The 24,897-nt window shown below is 34.4% G+C and overlaps 1 protein-coding gene across 1 annotated transcript in view; it reads left to right on the top strand.

Moving 5' to 3' along the window:
• The first annotated feature begins 910 nt into the window (after positions 1-910).
• The window catches only part of LOC114329356 (raf homolog serine/threonine-protein kinase Raf), a 73,778-nt gene continuing 49,791 nt past the window's right edge, over positions 911-24,897 (top strand). Inside the window, exon 1 of the mRNA XM_028278419.2 lies at positions 911-1,761. Within this exon, the coding sequence (XP_028134220.1) occupies positions 955-1,761 (807 nt within the window). The 5' untranslated portion in view covers positions 911-954. The remainder of the gene's footprint in view (positions 1,762-24,897) is intronic.

Raw genomic sequence — 24,897 nt, 5'->3', positions numbered from 1 at the left:
ACATTTTAAAGTAGACGACTTTAAAATGATATTGCCAATATTGATGAGTTGCGTTCCTGGGACGACTTTACTAAAAGATAGTTCATTCGATTACATGAAATCAATCCCAACTCAAGAATATCCGCCACAAAAAATCATAGCATGTGATCTGTCTTTAAAAAGACAACCAAATGCAACGGTGGCGTCGGTGGCACTGAAATTCTGATATAAATGAGTCAGATTAAATAAATTATTAGAAGAATTTTTTACTAAGCAACACCATTTTTGTTTATTTAGTATTATTTTGTATTTTGACAACGACACCCGACTTGGGCGTCGAAACGTTAATAAAATCATTTTTAGGTAAAATTGTGGCTTATTTCCCATTTGAATATACTTGACAATAATGAAAAGTCACAATCTAATGTTTTGACAGTTCTCTTACGTCAAAAATTTTGACCTACGTAATAACGTTTTTGTAGTAAAAATTGTTAAAACGTCCTGACAAAATCTGACAGCGTGTCACGTGACTGTAAGTAGAGGGGAGACGCACGGAGCCAATAACAATTTTATAAGGGCTTCGTTCACTTAAACCTCCCAAATATTTGTGTACGTACTCTAATTAAATTATTATTATGGTACCAATCTTCTTCTTCATATACCTATTGTTTACAAATTTTATCAAAAATGGTAAATAAATATTACATATTAAAAATATGTCATAAGTGTATCATATGTTTAACGTCAAATTGTGGTCACCAAAAATGTCCGACGGCTACGCTAGGTGTCTCGTCAATCATGCACGGAGTACGGTAGATCACCGTGTGTAACGGGTTTAACAAATTGTTGATTCAGAATTCAGAGTGTTGGTTAAATGAAATATTGCAATTTGCAGATGACACTTGTTTATGTTCTGTCAGTGTCACTTAAGTGTCAGTGTCATCTTTGACAAATTGACAAACATGGACGAGTGCAATGGCAATTTTTTATGAATTTAAAGAAGTAAATTCGCAAGAAAAAAAAGTAATCGCAAATTTAATTCCTTTGTCTTGTGTGGATGCTCTCAACGAAACAATGTCATCAGACAGTAGCGAAGAAATGGACATTCAACAAGAGCTCCAAAATATTGAAAATGTTATCAGTTTAACTCGGGCAAATATCGATGCCCTAAATGCCAAGTTTGCCGGCTTTCAGCATCCACCGTCAATGTACATTAAAGAATACGAAGATTTAACGTCCAAACTTCACGAGCTTGAATCTAAAGAAATGAGACTGATGGAACAGCTTAGTAATGGAAAAGACTCTCCAGAAGATCCTAGTGAGCCCGAGCCTGAACCTTACTATCTACAATACGAGGAAGCTAAGCCGCAGTACGACACTCTTAGGCCTAAATTTCTGCGGGCTTATCTACCTAACGAGCAACGAACGAGTGTTCAAGTGCGTAAGGGACTTTCACTAAGAGATGCTTTGTCAAAAGCGATGAAACTTAGAAATTTAGTGTGTGAGACGTGTAGGGTATATCCTGGATTTGTACCGTCAGAAGAACCCATCAACTGGGATACAGATATTAGTACCTTAGACTGTGGTGAAATTACTGTTAAAATTTTGGACAAGATTCCTATTCCTACTAGTATTTCACATAATTTTGTTAGAAAGACTTATTTTTCGCTAGTTTTTTGTGAGTGCTGTAGAAAACTGTTATTTCAAGGTTTTTACTGTAGGACTTGTGGCTATAAATTCCATCAAAAGTGTTCTAATCAAGTACCATCTCTGTGTCACCAGGTAAGCAAAATCATGACTTTTATAATATCTTTTATGATCTTTAAACACTCCCAATATTTATTTTTTTTTTATTTATTTATTCACGGGATATCCCCATTTTTACAAAAATTTAGCAAAAATAGAATCTCTTAACCATAAAAAAATACTACAAGCTTATTATCTACAGTAAGAGGACGCTAAACTGCAGTACAACACTTAGGTCTAAATTTCTCGGGCTTATCTACCTAACAAGCAACAAACGAGTGTTCAAGTGCGTAAGGGACTTTCACTAAGAGATGCTTTGTCAAAAGCGATGAAACCTAGAAATTTAGTATGTGAGACGTATAGGGTATATCCTGGATTTGTACTGTCAGAAGAACCCATCAACTGGGATACAGATATTAGTACCTTAGACTGTGGTGAAATTACTGTTAAAATTTTGGATAAGATTCCTATTCCTACTAGTATTTCACATAATTTTGTTAGAAAGACTTATTTTTTGCTAGCTTTTTGTGAGTGCTGTAGAAAACTGTTATTTCAAGGTTTTTACTGTAGGACTTGTGGCTATAAATTCCATCAAAGGTGTTCTAATCGAGTACCATCTATATGTCATCAGGTAAGCATAATTATCACTGTTATAATATCTTTTGTGATCCTGAAACACCTTTTCATTACCTGAACGCTTGATAATGTTCCAATAAGATTGGGACATAATATAAAAATTATCTAAACTTTATGAGGTTGGTGTAATTTTATTAAGAACCAAAGGTGTATCTTTCAGTTTGCCCTAGAAAGCTTCTTCTTTGTCTTCTTGTTTCTCTTTATATACTTCATAAGAAATTCTGCTTGTGTATTGGCAGATTGATACCTCTATGAAAAGTTGTCACTCCATCTTTTGCACAAATATTAGATACTTCTTCTGTTGATTGGTGATTTATTTCTTACTATTTTGACTACACGGGTGTCCACTTTGTTATTCCATTGTTTATGTTGTTTATATTGTGTCCATTCGTTTACACTGTATGTTACATTTTCGTCAAATGTCTTCACTCTTCTTACGATCTCTCAGCATATTTCCTATAATTTTTCTCAGTGTGTAATCTCATCTCTACTGTTTCCAGTAGTCTAGTAGTCTTTGTGTAGGGCAGAGGCGTGCGGTCCATGGAAGCAGGGGAAGCGCCGCTTCCCTATTTATTCGTCGATATAAGAAAATATATTATTAATTAATATTTAATAATAAAATTTTTTCCCTAATCCAAATAATCTACATATTATCTACCTAGCCAATGGGCATTGAAAAGTATTAAAAATTAATCGCGTACGAACGAACTCAATATGCACACAATTCAACTATTTGGTCCACTCCTGGCAGAAGCGCATCTCAAAATTGCCGCTTGTCATGCAGTTGTCCCTTTTAAAATTGGTCAGGTTTCAATGACCGCAGCCACTAGTCACGCGAATTTTGGTATGCCATGGAAGCGCTTGTCGTATCGCCTTCCCGAAAGTGAGATGCTCCGACTGTTACTGCTGCTAAGGGGTGCTTAGGTATTACATACATTCGCTTAAAGAATATTTCGATTTAAATTTTTTGCAGAGGAGATATTTCCTTTTACTGATCTTTTATTTGACATTTTACAGAAATCAAATGGTATTGCATTTTGTATAAGACAAATTGATGACTTTATTATTACGATAATTAAAAAAACGAGAGCAGTTTAAAAATATTTGGGATAAAACTGAACATATATGGGGTTTGAACATGAAAGAAAAATAATGAAGATTGATAATTTCGGAGACAGAGAGACAGAGAAAACAGAGGAAACAAAGAGACCTTTTGATAATATTTTACAACAAATCAATTCTAGCTTTCAAAATTTTAACGATTTAAAATTTGTAAAATTATATATAATCTTAATATTTCTAATTATAACTCATCAAAATTTCCCACAGAGGAATTTATGTCATTACGATTAAATAATGAAAATTTTTTGATATCCCAGCTTTGCATTCTCAGTTAAGTATCATTTATGAAACAACTGACATGAATGATAAAGAAATACCCAGAAATCTGGGATTTCTTTATAACTACTGGTTTAAACAAGTTGCTGTGTGAAGTGGTCAAGTTGTGTGAATTAGTACTACTAACTATCCCAGCCACAAGTGCATCAGTTGAACGGAGTTTTGCAGTATTAAGATGCATTAAAAGTTTCAAATTAAGAGTTTAAAAGAAATTCAACAAGCGAAGACAGACTTTGAAAGTTAGCCCTATTATCCATTAAAAAAGACTGCATTCAACAATTATCAGAAGTTGATAGGAGAATAGACCTCGAGTATAAATAAGTGTCATTTTAGTGAAAGTTGTGTGTTGTGGAAAATGCCTCCGGTATATTTTTTTTTAAATATGATTCTTCTTTAGAAAACCAAGCCCAGCGCGAGGACTCAAGGCCCGAGCTAGCAATACAGATCAATGATAGGTCACTAGTCACTAGAAATAGCGGGAATAGAGTGCCTCACGCATTCACGCATCACGGATTTAGTGTGTGAGTCCTTGTACGCAGGATGTCTCACATAATTAAGTACTTTGCTGATAGAGAGCCCCTGCGCATCAGAGTGTTGCATTCACGCGTCACGGATTTAGTGTGTGAGTCCTTGTACGCAGGACGTCTCACATGATTAAGTACTTTGCTGATAGAGAGCCCCCCGCGCATCAGAGTGTTATCAGGTGAAAAGTTGCTCGACCCTCGACCCTTAAGAAAATATTTTTATATCCTTATTGAATCGTTTCCCCTTTCGAAAAAGTCACCGCATGCCACTGGTGTAGGGGTTGTATTAGGTCTTGTTTCTGATGCATATTATGTCATTATTGGTCTTACACTGGCTTTATAATATAATATAATATTGTTCACTTAATCCCACTGTTAATATGTCAGTTTAGCCACAAATATAGTCTTATGAAGGCATCCTGCCAGTCGATTTGCCTTTTGTTCTTGATCTCTCACTTCTTTATCTAGGTCTCCATAGCTGAACAATGTAATTCCAAAGTATTTTATTTCCATTAACCCTTAAACGCCCAACAATATGTAAGTTCTATGTATGCCCAAGGGTGGGTAAAAATGTCCATCTCGAAAATTGATAATTAGCGTTAGCAGAAGAACAACAAGGTTTTAGGTTGGGAAGATCATGCACTGTTGCTATATATATATAATGCGGCAGGTTCAAGAAAAATCATTAGAATACAACAAACCAGCATATTTATGTTTAGTAGACCTTAAGAAGGCATTTGACAGGGTCAAATTAAAGGACATTATCTATTTATTGTACACAAGAGAGGTGCCTCTAGGAATAATTAAAACGATCCAAAATATCTACCAGAACAACACAATAAAAGTGAAAATGGATGAAGAACTAACTGACCCAAATGAAGCTGGCAATGGGATAATAAGACAGGGCAACTCCCACTGGTGGCTAAAGGGGGGGCTTGGGGGGCTAAGCCCTGCCAAAATTTTTTGTTTTTGTTAGAAAAGTAACCTAGCCTTAATGTTTCCAAATCTGGTTAACAACATTAATACTTTAGATAGAGAGTTTAGAGAATTAAAATATTCAAACTTTGATTTCTCCTTAAATGAAAATGAATTTTGGAAGAAAGTGTGTAACTCCAAAAAAGGTGACAATAGTCTTGTCTTTCCAGAGCTTACAAATTTTGTATCTTATTTACATTATCACACAGCAATGCAAGTGTGGAAAGATTATTATTTTATGAAATTAACTTGAACAAAACGAAACTACGAAATAAATTAGGCTCAATGAGAAAGACGACTTAGAAAACCGAGGGAATTTCCTCGAACTCTGCCACTTTTATGCCAGGCATGATGAATTATTTAAAGTTGGTTTAGATAAAACCATAAGCTTTTGCAGTAGAACCATCCAAAATGAAATAATTCATAGTATTTCAACTATGTTGACCGAGAAAATTATTGAGGAAGTGAAATCATGTGGGTTTTCTCTGTTAAGGTCGATGAAGCTAGGAGCTACAAAGATCAATAACTTTCATTATGCGTTCGCTATGTTGACAATGAACTAACCCCCCATGAATGTTTCCTTATGTTCAGAAATTGTTCTAATGACCGAAATGCTGAAGAGCTTGCTTTACTTATCTTAAGTATTTTTGAACAATTGAAAGTAAAAGATATTCCTATAACAGCTCAGACTTATGATGGAGCCTCAGTCATGTTATGAAAACACGCCGGATTACAAACAATAATTAGAAAAAAACATCCTGCAGCTGTGTATTTTCATTGCTATGCTCACAAAGTTGCCTTAGCTGTGACAGACATGTGTAAATCTGTAGAAAGCTCATTATATGTGCATTTCTCAAAACCATCTCACCACGATATCCTGAAGAAAGTATCAGATCTCATACAAACAGGCAAAGGCTTGAAGAAAAGTTGTAATGAAATATCTCAATTCAATTCAATTCAATTCAGTTTATTGATGTCAATATACAAAGTATTTACATAAGTCAAAGTCTGTTAAAATGCATCATTGAAATACATTGGCAAGCTAACACTTAATAAGTAAAATCTATAAAATTTTATCACCTAGTCTAAATACTTAACACAAAGTTAGAATATTAGCTTAAAAACACAAGAGCACACAGAACATTTAAGAGAGCTGTAGGACTATCACAACAGGGTAGCCCCGAGATATTCCTCCTGAGAATAGTAAGCACCCACCAAAAGAAGTTCTTTGATTTTTATTTTGTATGTATCTAAGGGCAGTTCTCGAATTATTAGGGGTAATTTATTAAAGAAATGTATGGCCAGACATGATGGGTCATCTCTGCACCTCTCCAGCCTACGAAACTTTGGGGCAAGGTTCCCTCTAAAGCATGTGTTAATATTATGAATCTGTTCATGAGTCTGGAATTTGTGCATATTGCATTTTACATATATAAGATTATCATATATATACTGGAAAGGTAATGTTAATATTTTCCAATCTATAAAAACTTGTCTGCAATCGGCTCTATATGGCAAGCCTGCGACAATGCGAATGGCCCTTCTCTGCAGTCTGAATATATCCTTCGCTCCTGCACTATGGCCCCATGCGAGAATAGCATAGGAGATATGTGAGTGACACAAAGAAAAATATGCCTGCTTTAGTATGGAAGCGGAAACACAGGATGAAAGTCCAGGAAGCAAAAATGTATTTGATGATAGCTTTGCCACTAAAGAGGTGGTATGAGCATCCCATATCAGCCCAGGGTCCAGCAGAACACCAAGAAATTTAGCACAGGATGCATTATCCAGTCCATCAGGAATATTTCTAGTTGAAAAAAGTAAGGACTGTGTTTTGGTTGTATTGAGAAACAGCCTATTAGAATGGAACCATTGTTTTGCCTCCGACACTGAACCCCACGAACTCCCCATTCCTGTTACCAAATCCTTACTGTAGGATGAGATTGTTGTGTCATCTGCAAAGAGAGTGAAATGCGCAGTTTGACATGAAAGTGGTAAATCATTGATGTATATCAAGAATAATAAGGGACCCAACACAGAGCCCTGAGGAACTCCTATGCGCAAGCATCCTCTCTCGGATTCAACACCTGTAAATCTCACCCTCTGGCAGCGGTCCGTCAAATAATTTTTTATCAATGATATACTGGAGATTGAGAAGTTATATTTACTCAATTTAGCAGTAAGAATTTCGTGGGACACACAATCGAAGGCTTTACTTAGGTCGCAAAAGTTGGAAGACACATAGTTACCTTGTTCAAAAGCATCTTGGATGTATGTTACAAGATTCAAAATACCCTGAACAGTCCTCAAACCCTTTCTGAAGCCAAATTGAGATTTAACGAAGAGCCCGTTAGACTCAAAGAAACTTGCTATTTTTCCAGCAAGACATTTTTCAAATATCTTCGAGAATATAGGTAACAGAGAGATAGGTCTGTAATTAGACATTTGATCTGTCTCTCCCTTTTTAAAGACCGGAATGACCACCGCAGTTTTTAAAACTTCAGGAAAAACCCCCTCAGCTATACATAAGTTTATGAGCTTGGTCAGAGGACATATTATTAGATTTTTTATCCCTTTGATTAAGCTGACTGTTAAATTAAATGGGTCCTTACTTTTTTATTTTTGAGAGAGTTCACAATATCTCTTACCTCATTAAAAGAGACTGGTTGGAATTCAAACATCTGTTCAGCATAAGGTGGTGCATAGTTGAGAATATCTGCTCAGAGCACGACAAGATGGACATGCAGATATAAAAACTGCGAACAATTGATCAAACACTTTGATATAATACTTTGATACTGCAGGCGATTTCGCTTAATTATAGTGATAATATCTTTTTCACCAAACGTTTGCTTGTAGATATTCTGCAGTTCAAAGTTATATCTACGCCTCCATATTCCGTTCTCACAAAAGGCTCCGAATATCTTGCGTAGTACCTTTCTTTCAAAAATTGATAGAGCGGATTCATCTGTTTTAGTTAGCGTCCATGCCTCTGAACCATATGTGAGAACGGGGACTATCAATGTTCTATACAGCCTTATACGAGTTTTTTTAGACAGACGTTTGTTAGATAAGTACTTTGATAGACCATGATAACACCTGTTTGCAATTATTATTCGCCTTTTTATTTCCTCAGATGTGTCATTATTGGGGTTAACCGATGTCCCTAGATATATGAACTCTTTGACCGCTTCGAAGTTTTGGTCATTGATGATTAGATCTGCATCAACATTTCCAGCTCTTGTGTTTGTGTTGGTCGTCATGAATTTTGTTTTATTTTGATTTATATGTAACCCCATTAGTTCTGCTGCTGCTACTAGATCGGTTAGGATTTCCGCAGTTCTCGCCCTGGTTCTTGTTATAATGTCCACGTCATCTGCATATGCAAGAATTTGGACTGATCTATTAAATATTGTTCCTCTGCTATCTAAATTAGCGTCTCGTACAACTTTTTCTAAGGCTACATTAAAAAGCTGACACGCCAGCGCATCTCCCTACCTTAACCCCTTATGTATTTCGAATGGGGTTGACGAGTTGTTTTGAATTTTTACTGCTGATAGCATCTTCGCCATTGTCACTTTTATCATAGATATGAGTTTTTTTGGAATTCCCAACTCATTCATAACATTGTAAAGACTTGTTCTTAAGACACTGTCATATGCCGCTTTAAAATCGACAAAAATATGGTACATATCTATGTTAAACTCTTGCGCTTTTTCGAGGATCTGTCGTAGTGTAAAGATCTGGTTAATGGTTGAACGTCCGCGCCTGAATCCTGCCTGATATTCTCCTAGAAACGTTTCGGTATAGGGCTTCAATCTCTCGTGTAAAATGTTTGACAATATCTTGTATGCTGTATTTAGGAGAATTATTCCGCAATAATTATTGCATTCCAGTTGGTTTCTCTTTTTGTGTAACGGGCATATTAAGCCTAAACTCCATTCTTCAGGCATTTGCTCCTCAGACCAAATTTTAAAAACAATTTCTCGCATCACCTTGGTGATCTGCTCTCCACCGTGCTTAAATAACTCTGCTGGGATGCCATCGCTGCCTGGAGATTTGTGGTTCCTTAGTTTTTCAATAGATATTTTCACTTCTTCTACCGTGGGGGGTTCCACGAGCTCCTCATTTCGGTATTCCAGCTCTATGTTGTTAGTAGGTTCCCCTTCCAGCAACTCTTGAAAGTGCCCTACCCATCGTAACAGGATATCATCTTTGTTGGTAAGTAAGTTACCTTCCTTATCATTGCAATAATTGATTCTCGGTTTGAATCCTTTTCTAATAGTATTTATTTGATGGTAGAACTTTCTTGTTTCTCCGTGACTCATATGGCTTTCAAGCCGTTCTAATATGTCATTTTCTGAGTCTCGTTTCTTTTTTCGGTGTATGCGTTTTTCCTCTCTTCTTAAGTTTTTGTATCTATCTATTGTTGTCCTAGTTTTCCGCTGTTGCATGGTCCTAAATGCCTCGTTCTTCTCATCTGATATTTTTTTGCAGTCTTGGTCGAACCAGTCGTTTCTTTCTTGGGTTCGGGATATTCCCAAGGTGCTTTCGGCTGCTAAGTTCAGAGCCTCCTTGCAGTTGTTCCACATTTCCGTGCTTGACTGGTCGACTGCCCAGGTGTGTTCTAGGATTTCTTTTATATTTGACTGGAACTGTTCCTCTATGTTTTAATTTTTTAGCATATGTAAATTATATTTTACTTGTCTAGTGCCCCTTTCTTTCTTGGCATTGGAAATTCTTTGTCGTAACTTGGCTTCTACCATGAAATGGTCTGAGTCAATATTTGCGCCTCTGTAACTTCTCACGTCCATTAGGTTTGTAAAGTGCCTTCTGTCAATTATAACATGGTCAATTTGATTTGTGGTATTTCCATTTGGTGATATCCAAGTTGCTTTATGGATATTTTTATGATTAAAACATGTACTTCCCACAATTAAATCTTTGGAAGCTGCCATACTAATAAGTCTTAAACCATTGCCATTAGTAACGTCATGAAGGCTGTGTTTACCAATATAATCTTGGTAGCAAATCTCTTTTCCTATCTGAGCGTTCATGTCTCCAATGATTATTTTAATATCGTTTTTGGCACAGTTATCATATGCTCTTTCAAGGTCTTCATAGAATTGATCTTTATTATAGACTTTATAGATTTATAAACTAGGTATGTTTTTAATTTTAAGAAAGGTGGACTAACTTACTTCAGGTAGGACAATTATTATAGATTTAATTTTTCAAAAACAAGCATTGATTGGTCCAGTTTTTAAGTGCTTGAATGGCGAAAAACGTGATTTCCAGGTACCTGATTATAAAAAACTTTTCGGACCCCCCTTTCTGGGGGTATTCCATACCCCCCCGGTATGTCCATACTAAATTAACCCCAAAGGAAATTGTTTCTAGAGCCGCCTATGGAGACTCCCTGAGTCATCTATTGTTCAACCTGATCATGGATGAAATAATAAAAAACCAAGAACTAAAAAAGGATAAAAAATGGGAGAAAAACAACTTAAAATAATGTGCTATGTAGACAATGCAATACTAATCTGTCAGCTGTGCACCAATTTAATATAACCGTTAGAAAATTTAACATGTTAATTTCCCCAAAAAAGACCAAATGCATGGTTATAACAGCAAATCTAATAAGATGTAAATTAGAGCTGGAGAGTCAGATAAAAGAACAAGTCATCATCATCATCATCATGGTGCTACAGCCCTTAGAGGGCCTCGACCTTCTCATGCGTTCTACGAGCGGATTCATCTGTTTTAGTTAGCGTCCATGCCTCTGAACCATATGTGAGAACGGGGACTATCAATGTTCTATACAGCCTTATACGAGTTTTTTGAGACAGACATTTGTTAGATAAGTACTTTGATAGACCATGATAACACCTGTTTGCAATTATTATTCGCCTTTTTATTTCCTCAGATGTGTCATTATTGGGGTTAACCGATGTCCCTAGATATATGAACTCTTTGACTGCTTCGAAGTTTTGGTCATTGATGATTAGATCTGCATCAACATTTCCAGCTCTTGTGTTTGTGTTGGTCGTCATGAATTTTGTTTTATTTTGATTTATATGTAACCCCATTAGTTCTGCTGCTGCTACTAGATCGGTTAGGATTTCCGCAGTTCTCGCCCTGGTTCTTGTTATAATGTCCACGTCATCTGCATATGCAAGAATTTGGACTGATCTATTAAATATTGTTCCTCTGCTATCTAAATTAGCGTCTCGTACAACTTTTTCTAAGGCTACATTAAAAAGCTGACACGCCAGCGCATCTCCCTACCTTAACCCCTTATGTATTTCGAATGGGGTTGACGAGTTGTTTTGAATTTTTACTGCTGATAGCATCTTCGCCATTGTCACTTTTATCATAGATATGAGTTTTTTTGGAATTCCCAACTCATTCATAACATTGTAAAGACTTGTTCTTAAGACACTGTCATATGCCGCTTTAAAATCGACAAAAATATGGTACATATCTATGTTAAACTCTTGCGCTTTTTCGAGGATCTGTCGTAGTGTAAAGATCTGGTTAATGGTTGAACGTCCGCGCCTGAATCCTGCCTGATATTCTCCTAGAAACGTTTCGGTATAGGGCTTCAATCTCTCGTGTAAAATGTTTGACAATATCTTGTATGCTGTATTTAGGAGAATTATTCCGCGGTAATTATTGCATTCCAGTTGGTTTCTCTTTTTGTGTAACGGGCATATTAAGCCTAAACTCCATTCTTCAGGCATTTGCTCCTCAGACCAAATTTTAAAAACAATTTCTCGCATCACCTTGGTGATCTGCTCTCCACCGTGCTTAAATAACTCTGCTGGGATGCCATCGCTGCCTGGAGATTTGTGGTTCCTTAGTTTTTCAATAGATATTTTCACTTCTTCTACCGTGGGAGATTCCACGAGCTCCTCATTTCGGTATTCCAGCTCTATGTTGTTAGTAGGTTCCCCTTCCAGCAACTCTTGAAAGTGCCCTACCCATCGTAACAGGATATCATCTTTGTTGGTAAGTAAGTTACCTTCCTTATCATTGCAATAATTGATTCTCGGTTTGAATCCTTTTCTAATAGTATTTATTTGATGGTAGAACTTTCTTGTTTCTCCGTGACTCATATGGCTTTCAAGCCGTTCTAATATGTCATTTTCTGAGTCTCGTTTCTTTTTTCGGTGTATGCGTTTTTCCTCTCTTCTTAAGTTTTTGTATCTATCTATTTTTGTCCTAGTTTTCCGCTGTTGCATGGTCCTAAATGCCTCGTTCTTCTCATCTGATATTTTTTTGCAGTCTTGGTCGAACCAGTCGTTTCTTTCTTGGGTTCGGGATATTCCCAAGGTGCTTTCGGCTGCTAACTTCAGAGCCTCCTTGCAGTTGTTCCACATTTCCGTGTTTGACTGGTCGACTGCCCAGGTGTGTTCTAGGATTTCTTTTATATTTGACTGGAACTGTTCCTCTATGTTTTCATTTTTTAGCATATGTAAATTATATTTTACTTGTCTAGTGCCCCTTTCTTTCTTGGCATTGGAAATTCTTTGTCGTAACTTGGCTTCTACCATGAAATGGTCTGAGTCAATATTTGCGCCTCTGTAACTTCTCACGTCCATTAGGTTTGTAAAGTGCCTTCTGTCAATTATAACATGGTCAATTTGATTTGTGGTATTTTCATTTGGTGATATCCAAGTTGCTTTATGGATATTTTTATGATTAAAACATGTACTTCCCACAATTAAATCTTTGGAAGCTGCCATACCAATAAGTCTTAAACCATTGTCATTAGTAACGTCATGAAGGCTGTGTTTACCAATATAATCTTGGTAGCAAATCTCTTTTCCTATCTGGGCGTTCATGTCTCCAATGATTATTTTAATATGGTTTTTGGCACAGTTATCATATGCTCTTTCAAGGTCTTCGTAGAATTGATCTTTATTATAGACTTTATAGATTTATAAACTAGGTATGTTTTTAATTTTAAGAAAGGTGGACTAACTTAATTCAGGTAGGACAATTATTATAGATTTTATTTTTCAAAAACAAGCATTGATTGGTCCAGTTTTTAAGTGCTAGAATGGCGAAAAACGTGATTTCCAGGTACCTAATTATAAAAAACTTTTCGGACCCCCCTTTCTGGGGGTATTCCATACCCCCCGGTATGTCCATACTAAATTAACCCCAAAGGAAATTGTTTCCAGAGCCGCCTATGGAGACTCCCTGAGTCATCTATTGTTCAACCTGATCATGGATGAAATAATAAAAAACTAAGACCTAAAAAAGGATAAAAAATGGGAGAAAAACAACTTAAAATAATGTGCTATGTAGACAATGCAATACTAATCTGTCAGCTGTGCACCAATTAAATATAACCGTTAGAAAATTTAACATGTTAATTTCCCCAAAAAAGACCAAATGCATGGTTATAACAGCAAATCTAATAAGATGTAAATTAGAGCTGGAGAGTCAGATAAAAGAACAAGTCGTTGAGTTTAAATATCTAAGCATCAAACTGTCGAGCTAGAGAAATCTCAAAACAGAAGTGGAAGATCAAGTGAATAAAGCAAACAGAGCTGCAGGTTGCCTGAATAAAACAAACCTTCGGCAATAATCTAATTTTTCATTTTGCCTTTAAATTTTTCAAAAATATGTATTAGTTTTCTCAGGATTCGAAAAAAATGAATGCATTTAAAAAGCATTGGCCCAAAAATCTTGCGCCTACTCTCTTAACCACTGCCACTATAGTTTATTGATATGTTGTAAATGTCATATTTTCTTCTTTGTCTTCCTTCTTTCAGTCTGAAACAATTTAAATGTAATTTTGTGTGGTCATTGGTTTTGTGTGAAAGTAATTTTTATAATATGCAAAGATTGTGTAGAATCATCATCAGATAAATACATAAAAAGAGGAATGTTACTGTTAGTGCAACTTGTAATTTGTGACAGCTGATTGTCAATTGTGTTAAAAAGTTTATTTTGAGAGCAGGGGTATAAGCAGTTGAGTCATAATAATTTATCTTGGATGGAAATAATGTTTATTAAACAAAATTAAAATAATTAGTAGTTGCTGACGTTGATACATTCATGTGGATATTATTTTTAGTTCTCTTTTAGAAACATTTTATTATTTGACTTAAGGCAAAAGTGTGACTCATTAAGGTGGGGGGGGGGGGGGGGGATAGTTTCAAATAGTAAATTTTTTTATTATCTCGAATAGAAGTGCATACTTTCAAGAATACTCTCTGAAAATTTCAGATTGATCGGAGTAAAATTACCAGAGATACAGCGTATTGAATATCCCTACGTTCAATTCGCTTTGCCGCGGCTTCAGGCCAGCACGCTTAAGCGTAGTGAGAAACGTTAAACAACTGTTCGCCTTCTCTTGTGTAGATTACTCCGCAATTCAAAGAGCATATTCCAGCGTTCATCACTTTACGATTTGGCAGACAAATAAGAAGATGAAGATGCAGTTGTCAAAACTGTAAACACATTTTTCTCAGAACTGCTTTTTCAAATGTGGATATTGTAACTGAAAAACTACTTGACCGATCTACCTGAAATTTTGCATATATTTTACTTAGATATTTCGTGAGGTAACAACGTCGAGATATTTTTCGTTTTGTGCTTATTTTTTGTTCAACAATAATAAATCTGTTGATTTTCACAAAAGTTTTACAAGAATTTCGTATGTTTGACTTCTGAGTGATACTCGTGAAACTCATAAGCTTATTAATTTTTTTTGAATTTTTTGTTTCGTATGATCCAGTGACGAGTTTTGAGGTCCACCCCAAAATCCATTTTTTTTGAGCTGCCTGTCAAAATTTGTTACCAATGGCTTATTTTTCAATATTTTGAATTTTTTTAAATATTCTTTGAATTGTATCTTCGAAAAAAATTCACAAAAATTTGCTTGATATGTTGATTTCAAACCATACCTGACAAATGGTTTGAAAAAACCCATACATGACATATATGTCTTGACAGAAACTTGGTTACATAACGGCATTAACGATTCTGAACTGAGCTTTACTGATTTTAACATATATCGTTGTGACCGCTCTGCTAACACCAGTGTCTTCAAGAGAGGAGGAGGAGTGCTAATAGCTGTACACAAGTCAATACCAACTACTCGTCTCCAAGTAATACCAGATAGTATTCGCGGTGTGCAAGTACTTGGAAGGGGAAACGAGAAACGATCCTGCGCGAGTCGCGGAGAAATATTGCAACTATGTAAATAATTCATATTGTCAATTGAAATTGTCAAATTGACGTATATTTCATACCTTCTGTCAATGAAGCAGAAAAATTATATATTGCTCCACAATATTGATATGATATGCAATTATTATATAGAGGTAAATTTAATTAATTTTATTTTGCTTGCAGTACTGCATTTTAATAACTAATTTTATTTACTACATACAATTGTTGACGTTTTCATAACATAACCTGAATCTTATTTTTTCTTCTTATTATTTTTTTGGACTATGGCCTTGACAATTATCCAGTAACCAGGACTAATATAATTGGCCAATATAATTAAAAGTGCGAATTTTAGTATAGAGCGTAGAAATAGGGGTCGCTTTGCCGAACTTGCACGGTCCCAATTGAACAGGTCTTCATTAAGGTTGGATCCAGTGTTTTTAGTTTTATATTAGGAGCAGTCTATTTAGCTCCCAACTCTACGGTACAGTCGTATACCACTTTCTCTGAAACACTGGACTCGCTCGCTCTATTGATGCCTAAGTTAAGCCTACACATGGTTGGGGATTTTAATTTGCCTCATGCTCTCTGGAAAAATGGTCCCTTTGGTTCTGTTGCGACTGCAGGTGGAGCATCATTACAGGAAGTGTCTTGCATCCAGATTATGTCAAATGTTTGCAGTTTCCACAACCTTTTCCAATGTAATCATCATGTTACAATACACAACAGTCTCTTAGATCTTTTCTTGACAAATGACCACCTAGCAGAAACGGAGCTAGCAGACTTTTTTCTGGTTCCTCCTGTCGTTCATTCACCACTCTCAATTACCATTAAATGTAACCTGACTTGTGATGAACCTGGACTGGAGTTTGATGGTTACTACAGCGATTTCAGGTCTGCAAACTATCAGAATATTTCCTTATTCCTAGACCAGTTTAATTGGGACATTTTGTTTATTAACGCGAATCTCGAGTCTGTGTTAAATATATTTTATGAAATTGTTTTTATAGCTCTAGATAAATTTGTACCATTGAAGAGGTTTTCAGCCAGAAAATTCCCAATATGGTTCTCTCAGGATCTAAAAAATTTTATCATCTTAAAGAAAAAATTACACAAAAAATATAAGTCAACTGGTTTTTTGAATGACTATTGGGAGTTTTCTAGGGTTAGACAATTGTACAAGAATCTGACTCGGGAATGCTACTCACAATATGTTCAGTCTACTGAAACAGCTATATCTTCTAATATCAAGAAATTCTGGTATTTTGTTAATAACAAAAGAAAAAATAGTGCTTTTCCTAATGGACTTAAATATCTCGACAAATATTGTACCTCAGGCAAAGATATTGCAAATTTGTTTGCTGATTATTTTTCCACAGTTTATTCTCAGAGTAATCTCAATATGCCCAATCATGAACTATCTTCATCCAATACTCATATCACTAATCATAAAATTTTAATATCAGAAATATACACCAAACTCTCTTCTCTTGATATCAGTAAGGGCCCAGGCACTGACGGTATACCTCCTTTGTTCTTAAAGGAATGCAGTTTTAACCTTTCCAGGCCATTGTATTACATATTTAATTGTTCCCTTCAAACTGGTGTTTTTCCAGATTACTGGAGAGAAAGTTTTCTTAAGCCTATATTTAATGACGGGGATAAATCTCTCGTCAATAATTATCGTCCTATTAGCGTCCTTGGTGTGATACATAAAGTTTTTGAGAGTGGTTTGTGACTTTTTAACTCCTTTACTTGAGCCTAAACTTATCAATCAACAATTTGGGTTTAGACCCCATAGATCTACTGAGTTTAACCTATTAACATACGTAGATTTTTTGTTTGACTCCCTTGAGAGGGGGTATCAAGTGGATACAATTTACACTGATTTCTCCAAGGCGTTCGACAGGGTGCCTCATGGTATGTTGGTCCATAAGCTCAGAATGATTGGTGTTGATGAACCATTGATTTCTTGGTTTGGCAGCTATTTGTCTAATCGTAGACAGATAGTAAAAATTGGCAATTTTCTTTCCAAATCAATTCTTGTTCCTTCAGGGCTTCCTCAAGGATCACATCTCCCCTCCCAAACCCGACGCTCAAAATTACGCCAGTCAATGGGAGCAAGAATAGGATATTACCTCCGAATTCTATCCTACTGCATGGATTTTAATGAAATTTTGGGCCTAGCCTCTATCTCCTTATTCAAAGTCTACCCTATGCCGATGTGTGCTTTTATATTGGGGGTAGTTCCCACCCCTTCTTAGGGGTGGACATTTTTTTAGTTAAAATTACCATGGAATTCGCTAGAGAACCTAATTCTAAGCAAAAACTGTTCTATATTTTTTTTAAACTCAATACTTTTTGAGATATTCGTGGTTAAAAATTGGCCATTTTCATTGAAACATAATACCTTTTCGAACGGTTTTTTGCGAATACCTTAAAAACTATGCATCTAACTAAAAAACTATATTAAACATTTTTGTAGGTTATAAAAAAACAAAGAGACACTTGCCTTCATAAATCTTCTAGTTATAATACAAAAAGAGATATGGTAGGTGAAAATAGTTTGTTTTTTGGTACATTCTCAAATTGCTGTATTCAACTTGAAATAACAGAGAAACGGTCGATTTTAGGTGTATAATGCTACTTATACCTTTTGTAGTGCTTGAAAAGACCTTTAAAATGAGCTATATTAAAGGTCCATTACGTTAAAACTAAGCGAGATATGCTGCAAACAAAATTGATATCTAATGTATTTTAAGAAAAAATGAGAAGTAATTTTAACCCCCATCCACCAAAATGTAAATGCATCGTTTTTATTCTACAATATCTTTTATTATAGTATTATTTCTATGTTCAAAAGTTGGACGGGTTTAAGATGAATGGTTTTAAAAAAAAAGATCAAATTATAGAGCGCATTTTTAAAATTTCTTAAAAATCTTCATTTTTCTCCATGTAACTTGAAAATGCCCTACATTTCTGTGTGGTATCTTTTTTTCGTATCTCTTACCTTTTTCGAGTTACATGGAGGAAAAGGGAGATTTTTAAGAAAATTTAAAAATGCGCTCTATAATTTGATCTTATTTTTTTCAAAAACCATTCGTTTTAATCCAGTCCAACTTTTTGAACATAGAAATAACACTATAATAAACAGTATTGTAGAAGGAAAACGATGGATTTAAATTCTGATGGATGAGGGGTTAAATATACTTCTCATTTCTTCTTAAAATACATTAGTCATCAACTTTTTTGCAGAATATCTCGCTTAGTTTGAATGTAATCGACGTTTAGTATTGCTCATTTTAAAGGTCTTTTCAAGCACTACAAAAGTTATTAGTATCATTATGCAACTAAAATCGACAGTTTCTCTTTTATTTCAAGTTGAATACATCGATTTGAGCATTCAGCAAAAAAAAACAAACTCTTCTTACCTACCATATCCCTCTTTGTATTTTAAGTAGAAGATTTATGAAGGAACGAATCTCTTTATTTTTTTTTATAAACTACAGAAATATTTTATATAGTTTTTTTGTTAGATGCATAGTTTTTAAGGTATTCGCAAAAATCCGTCCGAAAAGGTGTCATTTTTCAATGAAAATGGCCAATTTTCAACCAAGAATAACTGAAAAAGTATGGAGTTTTCAAAAAATAATTATAGAACAGTTTTCGCTTAAAATTAGGTTCTCTAGCCTTTTCCGTGGCTATTTTAACCAAAACATTTTTCACCACCGAGAAGGGGTGGGAACCACCCCCAACATAAAAGCGCACGTCGGCATAGGGTAGACTTTGTTTCTTAAGCTATTCCCTAATTACTCTGAAAATATCAAGTAAATCGATGTAGTAGAATGGAATTCGGAGCCGAATACCTTCATTGACTGTCCTAAATGGTGTGATTTTTTTCTGAACATTATGTGGACCATATAGAACAATTTGGTGTTGAAGTATAACTTTCACTTTGGATGTCTGGGTTTGGGCCTAGTTATATACTATACAATTATTAGTAGTGCAGTCACTGAAGGTTTTCACCTCCGATTTCGTTGAACCTCAAACAATTTTCATGAAAATGGGTGAATAGTTAGAAGACACCTCAAGAAATAAAAGTGACATGGTGCCAACTTGCGCTTTTACCCTGGGGGTAAATGCCACCCCTCTCAGGGGTGAAAATTATTTTTTTAAATAATCCCATAAATCGTTAGAGGGACAAATTCTAAGCAAAATTTGTTATATCAAGTTATCAAAATAAGTCAATACTTTTTGAATTATTAAAGATCAAAGATTTTAATTTTTCGTTACAATTTTGAGCACTGTTTAAGTTCTTGTCAGATAAACGCACGGTCCTATAAGATTTGTACGCGGGCATGATATTTTTTATGATTTAAGTTCAGATTTGCATCCTTTTTCATCATAAATGTAATATCACTTTCTCAGAGATCCATTATTGTTTTTATTGTATTATTATTGTATTGTATTATTTATTGTATTACTACATTGTTTCTGTTTAATTTTGTATTAGAGATAGGATTGTATATTCTTTATTGCAACTCGCTGAATGACTAATGTCTATGCCATTAAATAAAAAAAAGTTCCTGTTTTAATCTATTGGATTGCGACTTCTCTGCCATATGTCCATTAGGGTGGAACGAAAAAAATGATTTTATAATTTCAATGTGTAATAGTGATAGAAAGTTGCCCATAGCCATTGTTAAGCCACAAATAAAAAATTTTTCCAAACAAAATATTTTTAGAGGTGCCGCAAAAGGGTTAAAAGTTAGAATTTTTAGTTAAATTTTGCGAATTTTGATGATTTTGGTTTGGTAAAAAATAGCTATTGTAATGTCTTAATTCTTATTTTAAACAATAAATACACACTCTAAAACTACTCCTTCAAGATAATTTTAGTTTTAACTTACGACAATCTAATGTTTATTTTTACTAAAACTGGCAAAGTTTGAACTTGAATTCCACATTTAAAGAAATATTACAATTTAATATTCTGACTATAGTAGAAGAGCACATTTCAATAGTAGAGGAACCTTGATCAACCTTGCTAGGTTATATAACTTCTTCTTCCGGAACAGGTGAAGCTATAAAAGATAATGGAGCATTTTCAAGAGGACAATCCTTTGAACACTTCCAATATAACAGCTGTCTGATGTCTGATTTGATGGAACTACCACTAACACCGGTATTAACAGTGGTGTAATTGCTTTTATAGAAAAAAAAACCTAAATAAGCCGCTGAAGTGGCTGATTTGTTTGTTCTATACCAATTAATAATTGCCTTTGCATTATTTGTTTTGCACATTGGATGAAAAAACTAAAGGCCCTAATGAATTTGGAGGGCTTTTAGGCAAAGAACTTGAAATCTTTAACCAGCTTCATGTGGTTAATTTCGTTCCCATACAAAACAACCTCCCTATTCTAAAGATTAAGGATGATCTAAGCACAGATCAAAGATATTTATTTGAAATGTGCAAAGCAATCTCCCGTGGTGTATGTCCTTCTGATCTTTCTTTAAAAACCCATGGGAAATTAGCTCATTCACGATGGCTTACGTTGGCCAATCGCCTTCTTCTGTTATATGTTGCAACAGAGAATCCTTCAAATAATCTGAAAATTGTAACTATGTATGTGATGAAGGTGTATGCCCCAGTCTGGTTTCATATCAAGCTGAAACCATTTTATGTAAATGGATCAAAACATCTATGGAGACTCATCAAATTTTCACGTTATCTTTGTGAGGAACATCGCCAAATAATTTATCCAGTAATTATTCAAAAGAATGGTTATTTCCACCCAGAAAATGTGCTTCTCTCCATGTAATGTGACAAGAGAAAACAACACATAAGGGAGCTAGGTCTGCGGCGACTTTTGAAGGCAAGATCGGACCTCATAAATGGTGTAAGGAAGTTTGTTGTTCCAAAGCTTAACTTTAATGCCAATGACGACACTGATATAGATATAATTAACTGAACGGAAGAAGAAATTACTGAGTTCCCTATAACAAAACATATAACTGACGAGAACTTAAAAAAAATATATAAGTAAGTGAAGCAAGAGACCCTAGTTGTCAGGTGCAGTGTGTGGATTTTCCGTGTTTTCCCTGCCATACAAAGGCAGTGAAAAGAGTCATAAAACTCGTGACTGAGTCATCTCTTAGTGTCTGTGGTCTTGAAGCAAAAATGGCTTTGTTAGAGCAAAGATTGCATCCCAAAAGATTATGCCCAAGTTTGAGACAAAAAACCATTGTATTTAAATATCAAGATGAATATTAAGTATAACTAAATAAATCTTATAGCAATTAAATATAGCAATGATAGCAATGTTAACTGTTATTAGAAAGAATATTTGACTAAGAAATGTCAGCTACGGCACCAGGTTAAATATATAAAATATTTGAAATTTTCTGTATTTTTTTGTTAAAAACCTATCTTTTCAAAGCTCTTGCGGCGCCTCAAGATGTAAACATAGAACAAAAATATTTTGTAGTTTTATTGTAGACATGATAAGGCAACTTTTGAGTGCTATTAGAAAGTTCTATGAAAGAAAAAAAAATTTTCCTATCCTTTCGTTCCACCCTAATGTCCATTGCTCTTTTTTATACAGGGTGTAACAAAAATACAGGTCATAAATTAAATCACATATTCTGGGACCAAAAATAGTTCGAATGAACATAACTTACCTTAGTACAAATATGCACATAAAAAAAGTTACAGTCCCTTGAAGTTACAAAATGAAGATCGATTTTTTCGAATATATCGAAAACTATTAGAGATTTTTTATTGAAAATGGACAAGTGGCATTCTTATGGCAGGAACATCTTAAAGAATAATTATAGTGAAATTTGTGCACCCCATAAATATTTTATGGGGATTTTGTTCCCTTAAACCCCCCCAAATTTTTGTGTACGTCTTAATTAAATTATTATTGTGGTACCATTAGTTAAATTCAATATTATTAAAACTTTTTTGCCTCTTAGTATTTTTTCGATAAGGAAGTTTTTATCGAGTTGAGGCTTATTTTTCAGTATGTGTACATAAAAATTTTATGGGGGTTTTGTTCTTTTAAACCCCCCAAATGTTTGTGTACGTCCCAATTAAAATATTACTGCGGTATCATTAGTTAAACACAGTGTTTTTAAAACTTTTTTGCCTCCTTTTAATTTTTCCAAAAGGCACCTTTTATCGAGATGTGACTTCTTTTTTAATATGGTTCAAAATATCCCTAAAAATGTAAATCATAAATAAATGTTCATATTATTACCAAGTCTCCATAATCGTACTTAACCCTATACAAATATGTGGTGGATTTGACAAATATTCGAAATATCTCGATAAAAACTGACTTTTCGAAAAAGTACTAAGAGGCAAAAAAGTTTTAGAAACATTGTGTTTTTCTAATGGTACTACAATAATAATTTAATTATAACGTACACAAAAGTTTGGGGGGGTTTAAAGGAACAAAACCCCCATAAAATTTTTATGGGGTGTCCAAATTTCACTATAATTTTTTCTTAAGATGATACTGCTATAAGAATGGCACATGTCCATTTTAAATAAAAAATCTACAACAGTTTTCGATACATTCGAAAAAATCGATTTTCATTTTGTAACTTAAAAGGGCTGTAACTTTTTTTATGTGCACATTTGTACTAAGGTAAGTTAGGTTTAATCGAATTATTTTTGGTCCCTGAATATGTGATTAAATTTATGACCTGTATTTTTGTTACACCCTGTATAACAAGGCGTTTTATGTATATGTTACAGTTCAAGTTGATTATCCAGTTGGAGTTGACTTTTCCTAGTTCGAATCGACTCAAACGGCTGGTTTTAGCAAAAGTTGATTATAAATATAAAAGGAAGATTTTTATTCAACATTTACTAGTAAAAGAAGACTCCAACTAGTTAAAGTATACTCTTCCCAATACCATTTAGTAAAAGTTGATTTACACAAACAACCGATTCTAGAAATTAAGTGTTACTGTATATTATGTTCAAATCGTGATATTTATAGTCCAGGCTGTATCGTCGCCTCCGTTAGGTAAATTATTCCAATTCGATTTTTTGCACAAACTTACTCAAAAAGAGGTCCTTATAACGAATCCACAGGGTGTCAGGTGGTATCGTAATCGAAAAATTGTTTAAACATTTTTTTTAAACAAATTCACAAAATAAATTCACTTCGGACATTTTTTTTACATCATTAATTGGGTCATTCGGAGTAAAAGAGGTCTTTTGTGATTTTTCTGTAAAATTTATTGTTCTCGAGTTATACGCGATTTAAAATTTAAAAAATGCGAAAATGACCATTTTCAAGGCTTAATAACTCAATTAAAAATTATTATTATGAAAGTCAGAAAGTCATTAAATCAAATTTTAACGACCCTCCTACAAGGTACTGAAGAAATATTTGTCATTATTATATTACTAAGCTGTTATTTTTAATTATTAACAATGAGCGCTAGGAGCGTATTGAGGCGGCTGTCAATGTGAGTGCGACTGAGATGCACCATTGGACGGTCGGAATGGAGGATCTTACTCGCACTCACATTGACGGCCGCCTCAATACGCTTTTAGCGCTCATTGTTGATAATTAAAAATAACAGCTTAGTAATAAAATAATGACACAATAGACTAAGAGCCGCTGTAGGTGAAATTTCTTAATCATTTTAGGCACGATGGGACCCTATAACTTAAATAGTAGAACCTAAAAGAAAACGTTTGAACACTGTGCCGTCACTTTTCAGTGGCACATGCGTCGACAGTGGCGCATCAAACTTTCCACTTATGGACGATTAACCTTTCAGTGCTAACGTGAAGTATTTTGACATAAGTGCTAACGTCCGTCTCTGGGACCGTATGTTTATACATGCCCTAGTGCTGTAAATTTTACAAATTTTAGAATTTAATTACCTTAAGGGTCTTATTAAATACTTTTTTATTGAAAATAAATGCAGTTTTATTTAAAAATTATAGTTATAAACATTTATTTTGTCAAAAATAATTTCTTAACAAAAACAAGCAACTATTCTTAAAAGTGAGAAAAAAAGTCCTAAAATCTTAATACAAACAAAAAATTTGCTGAGTTGTTTTTAAAATAAAGATGAAATTATCCACTTATAATAACCATACTTAAGCAATTCTAATAATACGAAGTAACTTTAAACTTAAAAAAGTCAATCTTTTTCTGAACATTCGACACATATACCCTTTATGTGTTCTAAGCACATACATTTTTATTACACGAGTAACAACTGTACTTTGTTTTTCGACTTTTTGTAGTTCATTTCTATTTCTAAAAAGTAAAACAATAATATTTTATTCACTAAAAATACAACACTAAAAGTTACAATCCTTACCTTTAGTACAGCCGCAAAAGCTAACATCCGTCTCTGAGACCGAAATCTTGTGTAACGAACAAACTATCTATCTACGTTCAACAATATTTTA

Source organism: Diabrotica virgifera, chromosome 4 (assembly GCF_917563875.1).
Source record: "Diabrotica virgifera virgifera chromosome 4, PGI_DIABVI_V3a".
In the NCBI taxonomy this organism is placed as follows: domain Eukaryota; kingdom Metazoa; phylum Arthropoda; class Insecta; order Coleoptera; family Chrysomelidae; genus Diabrotica; species Diabrotica virgifera.
This window is presented reverse-complemented; position numbering and strand designations above follow the sequence as displayed.